At 42.4% G+C, this 19,050-nt stretch overlaps 1 protein-coding gene across 3 annotated transcripts in view; it reads left to right on the plus strand.

Annotated features, from left to right (window-relative positions):
• Nucleotides 1-12,902, plus strand: part of DOP1B (DOP1 leucine zipper like protein B) — a 110,117-nt gene extending 97,215 nt beyond the window's left edge. For all 3 annotated transcript variants that reach the window (XM_073668385.1, XM_073668386.1, XM_073668387.1), the window contains 7 exons: nt 1,834-1,895; nt 2,568-2,696; nt 2,906-3,042; nt 5,865-5,920; nt 6,021-6,179; nt 7,606-7,738; nt 8,262-12,902. In XM_073668385.1, coding sequence (XP_073524486.1) covers nt 1,834-1,895; nt 2,568-2,696; nt 2,906-3,042; nt 5,865-5,920; nt 6,021-6,179; nt 7,606-7,738; nt 8,262-8,516 — 931 coding nt within the window. In that variant the 3' untranslated portion in view covers nt 8,517-12,902. The remainder of the gene's footprint in view (nt 1-1,833; nt 1,896-2,567; nt 2,697-2,905; nt 3,043-5,864; nt 5,921-6,020; nt 6,180-7,605; nt 7,739-8,261) is intronic.
• The last annotated feature ends 6,148 nt before the right edge of the window (nt 12,903-19,050 follow it).

Here is a 19,050-nt window from a genome sequence, read left to right on the forward strand (position 1 = left end):
CTTTTGCCTTCACTCTGCGGTCCAGCTCACCCCAAACCATCTCGATTGGGTTCAGGTCTGGTGACTGTGGAGGCCAGGTCATCTGGCGTAGCCCCCATCACTCTCCTTCTTGGTCAAATAGCCCTTACACAGCCTGGAGGTGTGTTTGGGGTCATTGTCCTGTTGAAAAATAAATGATGGTCCAACTAAACGCAAACCGGATGGAATAGCATGCTGCTGCAAGATGCTGTGGTAGCCATGCTGGTTCAGTATGCCTTCAATTTTGAATAAATCCCCATCAGTGTCACCAGCAAAGCACCCCCACACCATCACACCTCCTCCTCCATGCTTCACTGTGGGAACCAGGCATGTAGAGTCCATCCGTTCACCTTTTCTGCGTCGCACAAAGACACGGTGGTTGGAACCAAAGATCTCAAATTTGGACTCATCAGACCAAAGCACAGATTTCCACTGGTCTAATGTCCATTCCTTGTGTTCTTTAGCCCAAACAAGTCCCTTCTGCTTGTTGCCTGTCCTTAGCAGTGGTTTCCTAGCAGCTATTTTACCATGAAGGCCTGCTGCACAAAGTCTCCTCTTAACAGTTGTTGTAGAGATGTGTCTGCTGCTAGAACTCTGTGTGGCATTGACCTGGTCTCTAATCTGAGCTGCTGTTATCCTGCGATTTCTGAGGCTGGTGACTCGGATACACTTATCCTCAGAAGCAGAGGTGACTCTTGGTCTTCCTTTCCTGGGGCGGTCCTTATGTGAGCCAGTTTCTTTGTAGCGCTTGATGGTTTTTGCAACTGCACTTGGGGACACTTTCAAAGTTTTCCCAATTTTTCACACTGACTGACCTTCATTTCTTAAAGTAATGATGGGCACTCGTTTTTCTTTACTTAGCTGCTTTTTTCTTGCCATAATACAAATTCTAACAGTCTATTCAGTAGGACTATCAGCTGTGTATCCACCAGACTTCTGCACAACACAACTGATGGTCCCAACCCCATTTATAAGGCAAGAAATCCCCCTTATCAAACCTGACAGGGCACACCTGTGAAGTGAAAACCATTTCCGGTGACTACCTCTTGAAGCTCATCAAGAGAATGCCAAGAGTGTGCAAAGCAGTCATCAAAGCAAAAGGTGGCTACTTTGAAGAACCTAGAATATAAGACATATTTTCAGTTGTTTCACACTTTTTTGTTAAGTATATAATTCCACATGTGTTAATTCATAGTTTTGATGCCTTCAGTGTGAAAGTACAATTTTCAAAGTCATGAAAATACAGAAAAATCTTTAAGTGAGAAGGTGTGTCCAAACTTTTGGTCTGTACTATGTATATATATATACATACATACCAGGTTAATAAAAATATACCTATTATACAAGGGAGACTGCACAATATCTCAGGAGCAAAAGTGAATATGTCTGGCGTTTCGCGTTGGCTTCCTCAGGGGATGGCGTAAGGTTAAAAAGCCTTATCACATGACTTAGGCTATAAAGCCAAACCAGAATCTTCTCCAAAAAGTAAGACCTCCATTTGCAGACAGCTGTGTTTCGCTCACTATTCCTTGCGTTGACTGATGCATTGTAACGACTACATCAGCTGAATATGGTAAGAAAATGAATGTGATAACATCCTGTCCCCACCGGCTATCCATATACACAATAGCTCACCTGATAAGCCTGTGTGTATATGGATGGCTTCCTCCTTTGTATTTGGCCGGTCATTCCTAGAGACATATTCCTCTCCTACATGTTATCTGCTCCCGCTTTATGAGATTTTATCTCTTTGTATAATTATGGATGTGCTTCACCTAGAATTATATACTTACTGTCTTTGCTTTTGCTACATAGTTGGAAATCCATCACCGATCACCTGTTAACTCACGAGAAGACCATGTTTAAAGATCTAATGAGTAAGTCCATTTATTTTAGAAATGAGGTTTCCATGATCCTCCTCCATTATATGAACTACCCAGGAGGAACAACTCATGATCTGTTGATGATGGACTTTAGACTTTACGTTATTTTATTAGTCTAAATTTTCTTTATAGGGTGTCAAAATTCTGCTTTTCTGTTCCGTATATTAATAATTTTCACAGCTAGTTGCATGTTAAATTGTTTGCCTGCTGCCACCACTAGAGGGCGCTCGTGGCATACAGAATTGTACAGCTCACAGTAAAGCATCTCCCTCTAGTGGTGATAAAAGAAAAAAATCATTATTTCAAGGAGTATTTCATTAGGATATGCTGTTACTTTATAATGGATGGGGAACAGCATTGAGCCGTAAAATGAAGGTGCCACAGCAGCGCTGATGTACAGCAGCTTTAAAATAAATAATAAGTGCTGCCATTGTCTCCTACCTGAATGCAGATGTGCTGCAGGCTAATTCCACTTTTCGTGAATGGCTCAGAGAGAGATCATTGGGTGAAACAAAGTCTGTAAAATCCAAACTGCAAAATATTTAATGTAACCTAATGGCAAAAAATTTTTTTAACCCCAAACATGCATCTCAGACAACCCCTCGTATGTAAAATAGACATACATTCATTATATTCTGCTGACATTTCCTGTTTGTTCTTTTGCAGACATGCCAAGCAGTTCCCTGAAGCTTTACCCCAGCAGCGAGCAGAAGGCCATGTTATTAAAACGCCAAGGCTTTGCCGTATTCAGCGGAGAATTGGATCAGTATCATCTCTACCTGCCCCTGATACAAGGTCATTCTGAGGGTCTCCACCATTCAGGAGTGGAGAGGGTCTCTCTCTCACTCCCATCACTTGTAGTAGAGAAGATCAGGACCCCTGTGAGCGGAGTCCTGGACTAGACCGGGGTCACTTACCTCCATGGGCTCTGTGTAGCATACTGCTGTATATATACAGTGATGTTACACATTTGGAGTGACTATTTAACCTGTTTTATTTTTCAGAGCGTCTGACAGATAACATCCGCTTAGGGCAGACGCCCATAATGGCGGCACAGATGTTCCTGTTTTTCCGTGTCTTGTTACTGCGGATTGCTCCACAGCATCTCACCTCATTGTGGCCGATTATGGTGACAGAGCTGGTGAGTGGAGAACTTAGTTATGGAAATACATCTGTCTCCCTGGAGGTCCCAGGTGGGAGATATAGAGCTTAGTTATGGAAATACATCTGCCTCCCTGGAAGTCCCAGGTGGGAGATATAGAGCTTAGTTATGGAAATACATATGCCTCCCTGGAAGTCCCAGGCAGGAATTATAAAGCTTAGTTATCGAAATACATCTGCCTCCCTGGAGGTCCCAGGTGGGAGATATAGAGCTTAGTTATGGAATTACATCTGCTTCCCTGGAGGTCCCAGGCAGGAGATATTAATACCATATTTCCTATCTGGATTTTAGCTTTTGATATATAGGAAACATTGCATATATAACGTTAACCATCGGGCTGATATTAATTTGAGGCTAATGCACAGACCGCACAGTGATATGTGACATTCGCCACTTTGTCAAAAGCCAAAAATCTGTCTCCCATAACTATAAGACTTACACCTGTCACATAAAAACAAAATTGTGTTTTTTTTTTTTGCCTGCAGAACAAAAAATGAATAGGGAAAAATAGTGAGGAGGACGCCATGCTAAACTAGTGCTGCCCCCCATTTATTTTTCTACATGCCAGGGATCAGACTGTCAGTCCTAAAGCAATGGCAAATCCTTGTGATATACCATCACCAAAAGCCAGATTTGTAATTCACCACTATTCTAGCCGATCACATCATAGCCTATCATGGTGTGTATTCTTTCAATTCTTTTAAAGAGAGTCTGTCAGCTGAAAGTGACATTATGAGCTAAGCACATAGTGGTATAAGGAGATATAGTCCCTATAAAAAAATTGCTCCTTCGGTTTGTGTAGAAAGGAGGCAGCGATTAGAACACAAAAGTTTACACAGAAATGCTAATTAGGCTGCTCAGTGCACCCTAGGTGTGGCCAAGAGGCTCAGCGCATCACTAATTTTACCTGTCCTCCCTCACTGGCTTGCCTGGAAAAAGCACTGTATGCAAAGAAATCTCAGGCAAGGCAACACTGTCAATCACCAGTAAGTCAGGTGGGGACATGGAAAACTAGTGGGTGGAGTGGTGCAGTGAGCCTCTTGGCCACACCCAGGGTGCACGAGCATATTTTTAATAAACTTCAGTTTCTGCAGAACGGAGACCGTTAGATCATTAAAGATGTGATTTTTTGTTTTTATAGGGGCTACTTCCCTTACAGTGCTATGTGCTTAGTTTATACTGCCAGTTTGGACTGAAAGAATCCCTTTAATAGCAAATTAGATGTGTTTTCCATCGATAAACATGCCAAGAGTTGACATCACAAACTCTATAGGAGTGTTTTGCCACTGAAATGAATAGGAAACTTGTTACAAGCTGCGGAAACCATGTGTCAGGAAACATCCAGGGAATCTCACCCAGATCCCACCACTGCCACCAGTTTGTCATGAACCAAGCACTCCGCTCCCTCTAATCATCAGGACAATCACGCAATTGACTGACGATTGATGGACGAGGCCACGGCTGGTTTCGCTACTAGGCAGGTTGTGCGCTTTCCATTGGATGTGTAGTATATACACATCCGATTCCAACGCATTGAATATAAATATATATTGTGCCGATATTAATATTTAGGTTTGATGGGCAGACCGCACAGTGATGTGTTACGTTGGCCTTTTTGTCACAACGCCAAAAATGTTTCCCATAACTTTAAGACCTACGCCTGTCACAAAAAAACTATTCATAACAGGTGCCAAAACATCTGTTATCATTGGCCTGTGTTGCTTTTGAACACAGGAAGACTTATCTCTGCAGGTGATAAATTTGTCGCCTCCCAGCTTCTTGTACAGAATGTGATGGACTTAGTGTTTGCTCTCCATCTGATAACCCACTTCAATTACCTGTTCACTGCAGGGGATTGTAGCTAAATTGGTTGGAATGATTAGTTAGCATTTTTTCCCTTCAAGTTATGATGAATCCATGCTCAATATAAGGGTGACACTCCCTCCTCAAGAGATGCTTTAGATATCGGTCCCATTTTACCATTACATCTATGCCACAAAGTAAAAAAAAATTTACTTGTGAAAATGCCGAGACTGTCTAACCACTGGGATTACGCAGTACCTACACAGTGGTGCCACACTGCCACCCATGGAGCCATACAAACATGAAGGACAAAGTGTTCCCAGCACACAAGTAACTTTAAAGGGGTTCTCCAAGAATGTAGTGTAGTAGACTCTGTCATGTAATGAAAGGACAGGCTGCAGTTTGAAGAAACACCTCTCTCGAGATCTGCGTCTCAACTGACAGAGGAACCATATCACCAGTGAGCTGCCAGAGAAGTTTGTGATGGGAGATCAAATAAATTTTCTCAGCTGACAGTGCACAGAGGACTGAGGCTGTAGAAAAAAATCCTTTGTATGCAGTCATCCACAGAGATTTATTTTCTTCTCCTGTCACAGCCCTTATTCAGCAGCTCTGGTCTGTGTGCTTATGATATTGCTCCTGTGTCAGTTGAGACACTGGTCGCGGGAGCTGTGTTTCTACAGACTGCATCCCATCCTGACACGTGACTAGGACAGGCTGCTGATTGAATTACATGTCGGGGACCATTTTATTACATTTTTGTAGAAACCCTTTAATGTAATAATAATGGCAATATCAATGTCTTAGCCATAACAATGCCCACATCACTGTGCCAGTCTCCAGGACTGTCTCCTGTAGCCTTGACACTTGTTTGAAATGGGTTTGGGGAGCCAGGAACTTCATAAAAGAATGCATGTGGATACCCAGACTGTATGGGTATGGAATACATACTAATAATGGATGTACTGTCTGTATGAAATGTTCTTTTTCGTCTTCAGATCCACGCATTTGTCCAACTACAAGATGATTTGACAGAAGAGGAGACCACAACAAAGTAAGATCGCATTGATTTCTCACATGCTCCTCCGCAATCTTCTCATGGATGTAATGATTCCCATTTCCATCCTTCGGTTGTGTATTATTATTTCCTGCAGGAACAGTAAAGCCAATAAGCAGAAGGCTGCACCGACTGAGAGCAATGGCCCCGTGTACGCGGAAATCCAGCAGAACTGCCTGGACTTGTATTTATCTGCTTGCAGGTTCCTGGACACAGCGCTGTCATTCCCTCCCGATAAGATGCCTCTGTTCCAGATGTAGGTCCCCGTATTCTACGTTGTGTAACTTTTAAGGTTCTTTTTTAGACTTTTTTTTTTTTTTATTCAAATGGGTTAAAAACTGAGTGTGCTCATTCAGCTCCATTTCCATATCTGCATCCTTTCTATGTATTAAAAAAACTATTTTAGTATATAGAAATGAACATTTATGCACTGCTGAAGGGACCAGACATCTTCATTTTTAGTCCTGACCAATCAGACGTTTATGGCTTGTCCTATGAGAATGTAAGAAGTCACTTTTATAGAAGATCTTAATGCAGAATTGGTGAAATCCAAACAATCGGCATCTGCTACAACAGGGCTGGTACTGAACATGCCGCCCATCCTAATTACCTGATATTAGGATAGTACCTCAGGGCTGCAGCCTGATACTCATTTATACAGTGAAATTGTTCTATATATAAAAGGGACATTGGCTACAAGTGGAGCAAAGGCGATTCCAGCTGCTAAATAGGAAAGGGTTCTTTACAGTTCGAGCAGTCAGACCTTGCAGTGCCCGAATGCAAGAGGTAATAATGGCAGATGCTATCAAAGTATTTTTTTTTTTTTAAGGACTAGGAATTTTTCTCACATCAAATGGCATTGTGGGTTATTAATAATCTTTTTAGATAAATAGGTTGAAAAAAGATCTAGGTCTATCAAGTTCAACATTAAACAAAATCTGTCCCGTACGGGGATCGAACCCACTACCATGGCGTTTTAAGCACCATTCTCTGCAAACCAGCCAAGTTAAAAATTACATTTTCTCTTTTTTTGTGAGATCTGGTCTCCTCCGGAATCAAACCCATGACCTACATCATTGCAGACAGCAGCTAAAGCTATGAACCACAGCCTGCAATAGAGTATGTAGAACCGGTGGAGAAAGGTTGAACTGGAGGTTAGACCCCTATTGATCCTAAGGATAAGCTAAAATGTTTAAAAGGTGTAGCCCCAGTATGGACATAAGATCTGTGTACAGGAATGGTGATAAATGTCGGATCCTTGGAGGCCACACAGTTGGGTCCTGCAACAATCACTACAAGGGGGGTCCCTTGTCCCCTGTTTCTCCTCACTACATAATCACAGTAAGGAGAACTTTGAAGGAAGTGGTGGTCGAGCGTGCTCAGTACCGCTCCATTCAAAGTCTATAGGACTGACGGAGAAGCAAAGTACAGCACCCAGCATTGAACAGAGTGAGTACCACACGTCCTCGACCATCGCTCCTCCTCACTGCAGTTCCCCATTAGTGATTGGTGGGGGTCCCAGTGGTGGAGTATCTGTATGGATGATTGTCCACTGCGAGAAAAGTCCTTGAAGTCCCCTTAACGGATATTTGCCGAATAGTGATGATTGGTAATCTGATGTCTGAAAACATTTAAAATCTGAAAATGACACAATTGGGCATGATTTCCGTTTTGTACATCAGGTACAGGTGGGCTTTCGTTCCAGAAGTGGACGCAGAATCGTGTGCGGTTTCAGCAGCGGACGTAGTGGAAAATCATCAAGAATGTAAACCTCACGTAGTCCGCATCCTTGAGTTGATGAGAGTGAGGTTCGGGGTAGGTAGCTGCCTATCTATTACCAGTTTAGAGTGAAGTTGCCAGAAGGATGGGTCGGACCCCCATGATGGATGAGGGTCCGACGACTGAGATCCTCACTGATCCCAAGAATGAGAATCCCAAAGTGTGAACGGAGCAGAGTTGAGCACAGCTGTATTCACATAGGGGACTTTAAGACTTTTGTTCACAGAATCTATGAGGGTCCTGGCGGTCGGACCATCAGAGATCATACAATGGATACCAAATTTTATACCACTCTATACCGATTCTCCATTCATTCTCTGTGAGACTACTGGAAAAAGCCGAGCGCAGCACTCAGCAGAGAATGAATTTAGAAGCAGTCGAGCATGAACATTGCTCCTCCATAATGGGGGTAACAGTACCTTGTTCCCTGCGGTCAGACCCCCACTGATCAATAAAGTATCACCTATCCTATACATAGGTGATACCTAGATACCGGCTGTAGCCCCAGTTTAGGGAAATCTCAGACCTTGTACTTAATGCAGTCTAACTTCTTCCTCAGGAAATCGCACCCGAAAGCTCAAGTCTCAAGAGAACTGAATTCCCACTTCTCAGTCTCCGCTCTATATCCAAGATCACGCAGCTGATGCCATTTTTCAGGACCCTCAGCTTCGTATTCAAAGCAAAAGGAAGGGGATTGGGCCATTCTCCGGATCTGGACATCTCGGTGGAATACCCTGTAGAAGACACAACGAGAGTCCTTAAGGAACTCGAAGAAAACGTGGAATCTGACTTCCTGGAGAGCATGTCAAGTTAATCTTTCCATTGTCTAAGCTGCCGCTATATGAAGGAGATACGTGAAAAGACAATATAGATAATACTAGTATAAATATATATACAAGATAAAAATCCTTCTATAGGATATTGCAATGAAATTATATTTTATGTGAAATATTCCAAAATAAGATAGATTGTCCAATAACGAATTCTTTCCTTGTGACGTACAAAGAGCACAGAAGCATAGGGGAAGACTGCTATACACAAGTGCAAAGGGCACGTCAACAGCTGATGTTTGATGGGTTACCAAAGCAAATGTGGAATATGCATATAAAACCTTAGTAGTGAAAATGTGTTATTAATTAGATACTTGATTGGTTGGGGTCTAGGACCCCCATCAGTGACCAGAATGAAGGATCCTTCATCTTTGCTTCCAAGAAAACACCATTTCCAGCCAAGTATTTCCCCGTTCAAGTGATTTGAGTTGCACGGCGCCCGGTCAGAGGAGGCGCATTTTTTTCATTTTTTTTTTTTCTTAAAGAGGTCCTCTACCTGATTAAGGTTTTAGGAAAACTTGAATAACAGTGCAAGTAATATATAGATTTGTAAGGCATCGAGTATCTACCAACCAATATACAGTTGTCATGTCTCCAGAAAACCAAACAGATCTTCTGTGAATTGGCAGTAACCGGAGGGTATTGTCTTGTTATGAATGAAGCGGAGATGTACATGCTTGACTTATGTCCAGGCTCGGACTGGCCCACAGGAGAACAGGAGAATCCTCCGATGGGCCACCACCCTCTTATATGAGCAGCGGCATCTTATTCATTTAACAATCTACCCAGTTCATTGTTATATCAATTTGTGATTAAGGATAAGGTCACATTTGCATGTAGCTTATAAGAGGGGCCTTGGAGTTGGTTACTGGTGGGCCCATGGCACCCCAGTCCGACACTGCTTATGTCTATGGGACTGCCAGAAATAGTGGCGCGCTGTACCCTGCTTTCTCTGGCAGCACCATAGACAATGAATGGAGGTCGAGCGTGCAACATCTGCGCCAATCAAGATGGGGCGCAGCAGAACCCCATTCTCGAGGACGCTGAGGGTCCCTAGTGACACCCGGCAATGCACAAATTATCCACCATCATTAAAGAACCCTTTAACAACTGCTAACCGTTTCTAATCTATGGGATATATTACTGTCACTGTAGATATTTAAGTCATAAAGGTAAGTTTACAAGACACTCCTGACTACCCTGTACACAAGATAATCGGCAGATTCTGACAACTTTTCTTTAACGTATATGGGCACCTTAACCAGTTCCAGTGGCCGTGTTCAGCTTCCTTTTACAACTTGGTAACCAGTCCTGAAAGGTACTTTAGACATGTGCATTAGTGCTGCTTTTTTTGTTTCCTCTCATTTGCACCGGAGACTAAGAACGACGGCAGTAAAAACTTTCCAGACTATTTAACAAAAAGAGAAAAAAAAAATCCGAAAGAGATTATGGTCAGGGTACCTAGGTATCCACCATCTGTACTTATTATGTTAAGGTAATTGGTCATAATTAGCTGATAATAAGAATTTACATTGTAATATTAAGAAATACTATACAAAAATAGCAACGCCATGGTGGTAAAGCTACTGGATGACCTCTTATTAATGGACCCAGGTATGAATTAAAAAAATCTATTCTTATCCCCAAGACCAGCGGCTCTTCTCCGTTCTCAGCCCAATATCCTCTGCAGGGTTTCTTCCACAAAGACTTTGAGTAGTTTGCAAAAGTATTCACCCTCCTTGGCAATTTCGTGTTTTGCAACCTCACAACCTGGAATTTCACTGTTTTTTTAAGGGTCTGAATCAGTTCAAGTGAAGTACATGCCTACAACTGTGAACATTTGGTTTTCTTTTCATTGTGAAGCAAACAACAAATAGGACAAAATAACTGAAAACTTCAGCATGCATAACTATTCACTCCCCTAAAGTCAGTACTTTGTAGAAGCTCCTTTTGTGGCAATTACACCTGCTTTGGATAAGCCTCTATGAACTTTCCACCTCTTGCCACTGCGATTTTTGACCATTCCTCAAGGCAAAACTGCTCCAGCTGCTTCAAGTTAGAAGATTTCCTCTGGTGAACAGAAATCTCCAAGTCTGACCACAGATTCCCAATTGGATTAAGGTCTGGACTGTGACTCGGACACTCCAAAACATTTACACGTTTCCCCTTACACCACTCGAGTGTTACTTTAGCAGTATGCGTTGGGTCATTGTCTAGTACCTTCGTCCCAGACTCAAATCACTGACTGACTGAAACAGGTTTTGCTCAAGAATATCCAGACTCTGAACATTTTCCCTATTCCTGCTCCCGAAAAATATCCCTACGGCATGATGCTGCCACCACCATGTTTCACGGTGGGGATGGTGTTCTTAGGGTGATGAGATGTGTTGGGTTGGACCAGACAGTGTTTACCTTGGTGGCCAAAAAGTTCAATTTTGGTCACATCTGACCACAGCATCTTCCTCCATACATTTGTGGAGCCTCCCACATGTCTTTGGCAAACTCAAAACGAGCCTTACAATTTTCATGTGTAAGTAAAGGTTTTTTTTCGGACCACTCTTCCATAAAGGCCACCTCTATGGAGCGTATGGCTTATTGTGGTCATATGGACAAATACTCCAGTCTCAGCTTGGGAACTGTGCAGCTCTTTCAGGATTACCTTTTGGTCTCTGTGCTGCCTCTCGGATTAATGCCTTCCTTGCCCGGGCTGAGAGTTTTGGTGGGTGGCCCTCTGTTTGCAGGTTTGTTGTGGTACCATGTTCTTTCCATTTGATGATAATTGATTTGCTGGTGCTCCGGGGGATCATCAGAGATTGGGATATTTTTTTATAACCCAACCCTGACTTCTCAACAACTTGTACTTGTCTCTGACTTGTTTGGAGATCTCCTTGGTCTTCATGGTGTTGTTTGGAGATCTCCTTGGTCTTCATGGTTTTGTTTGGAGATCTCCTTGGTCTTCATGGTGTTGTTTGGAGATCTCCTTGGTCTTCATGGTGATGTTTGGAGATCTCCTTGGTCTTCATGGTGTTGTTTGGAGATCTCCTTGGTCTTCGTGGTGTTGTTTGGTTAGTGGAGCCTCTTGTTAATGGTGTTGGCTCCTCTGTGGCTTTTCAGTAAAGGTAAATTGTATATACTGACAGACATGTGACATAGATTGCACACAGTGGACGTCCTCTCACTAAGCATGTGACTTATCAAGGGAATTGCTTGCACCAGAACATTTTAGGGGCTGCATAGCAAAAATGGGTGAATACATATGCACATGACAATTTTTAGTTATTTGATCCCATAAATGTAATTTATGCCTAGATTTTTCTCACTTCACTTCACCAACTTAGACTTTTTAGTGCTGATGCATCACACACAAATACAAAAATATTTAAACATAGGTTGTAATATAACAAAATAGATAAAAAGCCAAGGGGCGTGAATACTTTTGCAAACCATTGTAATTGTTTTGACAGGAGACCAGCAGGAGGAACACAGGACTGAGAGTGGAGTAGCAGCGCCGGTCTTGGGGGTACATATAGAATTTTAAAAAAAAATAGATGTGTCCCTCAGGGGCCACTAATGTGGAGTTGTCCAGTAGTGGAGAACCAGTGCTGCTCAGTACTTGTAGAACTACAAATCTCAGCATGTAGAGAATGTGCTGATTATTCACCATTGTGGACAAGAGTTTTTGGAAAATATCATCCACACGTGTGTCAATTATTGCAACGCAAAGGGCGAAACCTGAGGCAAATCTGCATTTTCTGTGACAAAATCCACAAGTGAAAACGGATTTCAGATTTCGCGGCTTAGATGTATCCGAACCATCGCTCTTCAATGACAGCGAGCGGAGATCTCGAAAGATGTGAAGAATTGATATTGGAAAATATATACAGATATTAACTATTTATTTGCTGGGATCAGGATCCCTCGTTATTCCTGGCGGTAATGATTTCTTTGCTAATTTCTAATGTAGAAGGCAGATGTGAAATAAAAGCGTAGATTTAGATTTTATCTCGGATTTATAAGAAAACCAAAAATTGCACTTGAGGAGGTAAAAACAAATGTCCTCAATGCCTATAGCAACTAGTCACAATTCAGCTTTCATGTTCCGGCCTGGACAGTATGGGAAAAAAAACATGGCCGCTGGTTGGTTGCTATGGACAACGAGGCCTTGTCCTCTCTGAAGCCTGTAAATCAGACTCCTTATTCCTGATAATGATTTTTATTTTTCCTCTGGAATGTGAATTGTGTTTTATTATGAATGTAATCCGATATCTGGATCTTTTAATTTTTTTTGCGCGGTTTTGGGTTTGTGGAGACCGAATCCACACGACCGAGAATTGTGTAAAGCGTTTAATAAAAGTTAAATATTTTCCGAATATTTCTGTACAGTGGTTTATTGACTGATCTGGAGAAAAGCGATTGAATGTTGTTGGCTTATTACAGTCAGTATTTATCCATAATTTATATCTGGATATACACCGAATTTATCAGAAGCAGATAATCGGGACTTCTAGTCCATAGCAACCAATCAGTGCTCAGATTACATTTACTAAACTGCTCTGGAAAAATGAAAGCTGTGCTGTGATTGGTTGCTATAGGTAACCTTTTAAATAGAGGTTGACCACCATTGATCTGGCTTCGCTAACAACGTCAGTAAGCTGCTGTCGATAGGGCCATACAATTACCCTCCAACTATATTACATTACACTTCTACTAATGACCAAAAATGTTATACTGAAGTAAAACACTTCATTAAGACCAGCGATGTACACGCCAAACCCTTCACCCCCGGCCTGTTTTCACCTTCCTGACCAGGCCAAATTTTACAATTCTGACCAGTGTCACTTTATGTGATAATATCTCTGGAACGCTTCAACATATCCCTGTAATTCTGAGATTGTTTTTTCGTGACATATCGTACTTTATGATTGTGGTAAAATTTAGGTCAATATTTTTTGCGTTTATTTCTAAAAAATATCTGAATTTTTGTGAAATTTTGAAAATTTTGCTATTTTCAAACTTTGAATATTTATGCCCTTAAACCAGAGAGATATGTCACACTACATAGTTAATGAATAACATTTCCCACATGTCTACTTTACATCAGCATCATTTTTTTAAACCTTTTTTTTGGGGTTAGGAAGTTATAAGGTTTATAAGTTTTATCAGCAATTTCTCATATTTCCAAGAAAATGTAAACATTTTTAGGGACCACATCACATTTGAAGAGACTTTGGGGGGCCTATGTGACAGAAAATACCCCAGAGTGACACCATTCTAAAAACTGCACCCCTCAAGGTGCTCAAAACCACATTCAAGAAGTTTATTAACTGTTCAGGGGTTTCACAGAAACTAAAGCAACATGGAAGGAAAAAATTAACATTTAATTTTTTTCCCACAAAAATCTTGTTGCTTTAGCCCCATACTTTGTATTTTCACAAGGGTAACAGGAGAAAATTGACCCTGAAATTTGTTGGGCAATTTCTCCTGAGTACGCTGATACCCCATATGTTGGGGGAAGACTACTGTTTGGGCACACAGTAGCATTCGGAAGGGAAGGAGCGCCATTACACTTGCTCAAAAGTTTACATACCCCGGCGGAATTTTTGCTTCCTTGGCCTTGTTTCAGAGAATATGAATAATATCAAAAAAAAAATTTCTCCACTCATGGTTATTGGTTGGGTGAAGCCATTTATTGTCAAACAATGAGCACCGACCACTCCCCTCTGGTTCACAGCTGAATGCACTCTGTACCAAATATATTGTGAACTAGGAGTCTGTTAGACTTTATGATCTGCAACATAAACTAAGGAAAGATAGGGGAAAACTGTCCCTACAGTAAGACTAAGCTGAATCCCTACAATGTAGCGGGCTGCCTGTTCCTTGTGAACAGACCCGCCTTAGTCCTCGGCTAGTCTGAACGAAGACCTATAGAATTAAGGGAGGGGTCCCTAAATGAACTAAGGACTGGGACAAAAATAGGACACCACCTAAACAGAAGTTGTTGCAGAGCACAAAAGATAAACTGACAAAAAGTACTAGAGGTCCCAGAGGACCAAGCGAACTGACAGAGAGGCTCCGAAGCACCAGGCTAGCAAGACAGTCAAACAACACTGAAGTCCAGCAAAGCCAGAAGGGCGGAGCTGGAATATATAGGCAGATGGTCACGTGACTGCAAAACACAAGATAGAAAAAACTAACAGGAGGGTTCTAACAGTACCCCCTCTTTTATGAGGACCCTCCGGATCTTCCAGGCCCAGGCCTATCCGGAAACCTGTGGAAAGCTTTAACAAGCCTAGGAGCAGAGACATCATCCGTCCTTACCCAGGAGTTGTCTTCGGGACCGAAACCCTTCCAGGAGACAAGATACTGTAATCTCCCTCCATGCTATCTAGAATTCAAGATACGCGAAATCTCAAATTCGCGTCTTCCACCACAGGAGGAACTGTGACCGTGACGTCCCTATCAGAAACGTCAGCCTTTTTCAACACGGAAACATGAAACACAGGATTAATCTTCCAGGAAGTAGGGACATCCAACCTAACCGCAGATGGATTAACAACCTGAAGCACTTTAAATGGACCCACAAACTTAGGACCCAGTTTTTTAGAGGGAATCCTCAACCGCAGGTTCTTCGAGGACAACCAAAGCATGTCACCCACAGTAAACAAAACCTCTTTACGTTTCCTGTCAAAATACTTCTTGGATTTCTTGTTAGTCTCTTGAAGGTTGCAATGTACATTAGTCCAAACTCTCTCCAAATCACAGGAAAAATTCTCCTCCTCCGGCACCGACGACCCTAATTTGGAGAACGAACCAAAAGACGGATGTCTCCCAGTACAACAAAAAAAAGGAGAACACCCAGCTGAGGAGGATGTATGGTTGTTAAGAGCAAATTCTGCGAGAGGCAGAAACTCAGACCACACCTCTTGATTGTCCGCCACAAAACAACGCAAAAACTGTTCAACATCCTGGTTCTTTCTTTCTGTCTGTCCATTAGACTCAGGATGATAACCAGACGAAAATGACAAATAGACTCCCAACCTGTCACAAAAAGCACGCCAAAAGCGAGCCACAAACTGAGGTCCTCTATCAGAAACAATATCCGTGGGAACGCCATGGAGCTTGACAATCTCCTTAACAAACGCCTTAGCGAGTGTCTTGGTGCAGGGCAACTTAATGAATGGAACCAAGTGACACATCTTACTAAAACGGTCCACGACCACCCAGATGACAGTAAAACCCTCAGACACAGGAAGATCAGTAATAAAATCCATTGTGAGATGCGTCCAAGGCGCACTAGGAACCTCCAGAGGGTAAAGCAAGCCCGCAGCAGAAGTATGTGAAGCCTTTGACCTAGCACACACAGCACATTGAAGCACCCACTTGATGACTTCCTTCTGCCATCCAGGCCACCAAAAACTGCGACTGATAAGTCTCTTCGTTTCCAAAATTCCCGGATGACCTGCCAACCGAGACTCATGACACTCCACAAACAAATCTCTCCTAAAGGCTCTAGGCACAAACAACCTCCTATGGGGAGTGTTAGATGGAGCATCATCTTGAGCTTTCAGAATCCCATTCTCCAAAACGGAGTCCAAAGCCGCCACCACAACTCCTTTCTGTAAAATGCTCTCCTCCTCCTCGGCACCGACCGTAGGAGAGAAACTGCGAGATAAAGCATCGGCTTTAACATTCTTAGTACCAGGGATATAGGTAACAGAAAAATGAAACCGAGAAAGAAAAAGTGCCCACCTAGCTTGACGAGCATTCAAGCGCTTGGCAGCATGCAGATAGATCAGATTCTTATGATCTGTGAAAACCTGAATAGGAAATCTAGCGCCTTCCAAAAAATGACGCCAATGTTCAAATGCAAGTTTAATAGCCAGCAACTCCCGATTTCCAACATCATAATTCAGTTCGGGTTCTGAAAATTTCCTTGAAAAGAAGGCACAAGGATGTACTCCACCCTTGTTCTCCTGAGACAAAACTGCTCCGACCCCCACCGATGAAGCATCGACCTCGACCAAAAAAGGCTTGGTCTCATCAGGCTGCATAAGGATAGGGGCAGAACTGAACCTCTCCTTGAGATACTCAAACGCTTCAATGGCCTCAGTAGTCCGCTGGGCCATATTTGCACCTTTCTTGGTGAGATCGGTTAGAGGTTTAACAATTACAGAAAAATTCTTAATGAATTTCCTGTAATAATTGGCAAAACCCAAAAATCTCTGTATAGATTTCAAACCAACAGGCCTAGGCCATTCCGGCACAGCCTGAACCTTCACAGGGTCCATCTCAAAGCCCTCGCTGGAGACAATGTAGCCCAAAAAACTAATTTTCTGCACAGCGAACTCACATTTCTCCAGCTTAGCAAAGAGTGAATTATCACTCAATAACTGCAAAACTTCACATACACTCTGCCAATGGGACTCCAGATCTGGTGAATAAATCAAAATGTCATCCAAATACACAACCACATTCTTACCAATCAAAGGTCTCAGGATGTCGTTAATAAGGTTCTGAAAAAATGCAGGTGCATTGGTAAGACCAAAAGGCATCACCAGATTCTCAAAATGACCTACCGGAGTGTTGAAAGCCGTTTTCCATTCATCACCCTCCTTTACTCGTAACAAATTGTATGCCCCAAGGAGATCAATTTTGGAGAACCACTTTGCTCCCACTAACTGGTTAAACAAGTCAGGAATTAACGGAAATGGGTAGGAATTGCGTACGGTAATCTTATTAATTTCACGAAAATCCAGACACGGACGTAAACCGCCATCCTTTTTTTTTTTTAACAAAGAAGAATACAACTGCCACAGGCGACTTAGAAGGTCTAATGTGACCAGCAGCCAGGCTAGTCTGTATGTATTCCTCCAAGTCCTTTCTTTCAGGAATAGTCAGATTAAACAAGCGACTTTTGGGAAGAGTAGCACCCGGAACAAACTCAATGGCGCAATCACAATCCCTATGAGGAGGTAAAACTTGCGACTCCTCCTCCGAAAAAAACTTCCAAAAATCTTGAATAGGTACAGGTAATTCCCCTTTTACCACAGCCGCAATGCAACCATTACAACATTTATCATAGCACTTCGGACTCCAAGACTTTATCATATTAGTAGACCAGTCCAGCAAAGGATTGTGCAGTTTTAACCAAGGCAATCCTAGAACAACTGGAGAGGGCAAATTATCCAAAACAACCAAGTCCAAAATTTCTTGGTGAACTCCATTGATAGTGAGGGAAAATGCAGCAGTCTTGTGAGTAATACATTTCAAAGGAGTGTTATCAATTGCAACCACAGAAATAGGTGATGACAAAGGTTTGGATTTCAATTTAAGGTTTTCCAAAAACCCTTTATCAATCACATTAAGTGTTGAACCACAATCCACAAATACCTGAAATTCAATGAAATCTCCCTGCAGATTAGTACTCCCAGAAAGAAATACTCCTGCAGAGTGTAAACAAGCTATACGGGCGTAACTGACCTTTTTTTTTTCTTTACTTAAACGACGCTCACAATACTTAATCAAATGGTCAGCTTTACCACAATAAAGACACAAACCTTCAGAGAATCTCCGGTCTCTTTCCTGAGAGCGGAGTGACATTGTCCCCACCTCCATTGGTTCTCTGCTGTCAGAGCAGATTTTCTGGGAACTAGGACCTGACGTTACAGGAGTTTTTACATCATTCACCCTGGACCGTAGTCTCCTGTCCACACGAACAGCTAACTGCATAGCCTCCTGCAGTGTCTCAGGTGCAGGGAATGCAATTAGCAAATCCTTAACCCTTTCACTCAGACCAGCAAGAAATAAACATCTCAGCGCAGAATCATTCCATTTAACTTCTGAGGCCCATCTCCTGAAGTGTGTGCAATAATTTTCAACATCATCTGACCCCTGATTCAAACGTCTAAGTTCTGATTCAGCAGATTAGATTCGATCAGGATCGTCATAAAATAGCCCCATAGCAGAAAAAAAATCCTCAACAGACCCCAAACACGGATCATTAGGTTGGAGAGAAAAGGCCCACCCTGTGGTTCCTTGCGCAAAAGTGACATAATAAAACCAATGCGCTGTGATTCATTCCCAGAGGATCTTGGTCTCAAATGAAAATATAACAAACAAGCATTTTTAAAGGAAAAAAAATCTTGCTGTTTACCACAAAAAACATCAGGCAGTCCTACCTTGGGTTCGACAAAATGCGCTCCAGAACAGCTACTCACGTGTTGCTGGAGCTCGGCCACCTCCAGAGACAATCCCTGCAAGCGTTGAGTCAACTCCTGGACGGAAACCATACTGATCCCCAAATTTCTTTCCTTTAAGTTTTTTTGGGCTGGACTTACTGTTATGATCTGCAACATAAACTAAGGAAAGATAGGGGAAGGCTGTCCCTACAGTAAGACTAAGCTGAATCCCTACGATGTAGTGGGCTGCCTGTTCCTTGTGAACAGACCCGCCTTAGTCCTCGGCTAGTCTGAACGAAGACCTATAGAATTAAGGGAGGGGTCCCTAAATGAACTAAGG

This window comes from Phyllobates terribilis, unplaced genomic scaffold (assembly GCF_046119375.1).
Source record: "Phyllobates terribilis strain yellow unplaced genomic scaffold, ASM4611937v1 Scaffold_2__4_contigs__length_985480577, whole genome shotgun sequence".
Lineage (NCBI taxonomy): Eukaryota > Metazoa > Chordata > Amphibia > Anura > Dendrobatidae > Phyllobates > Phyllobates terribilis.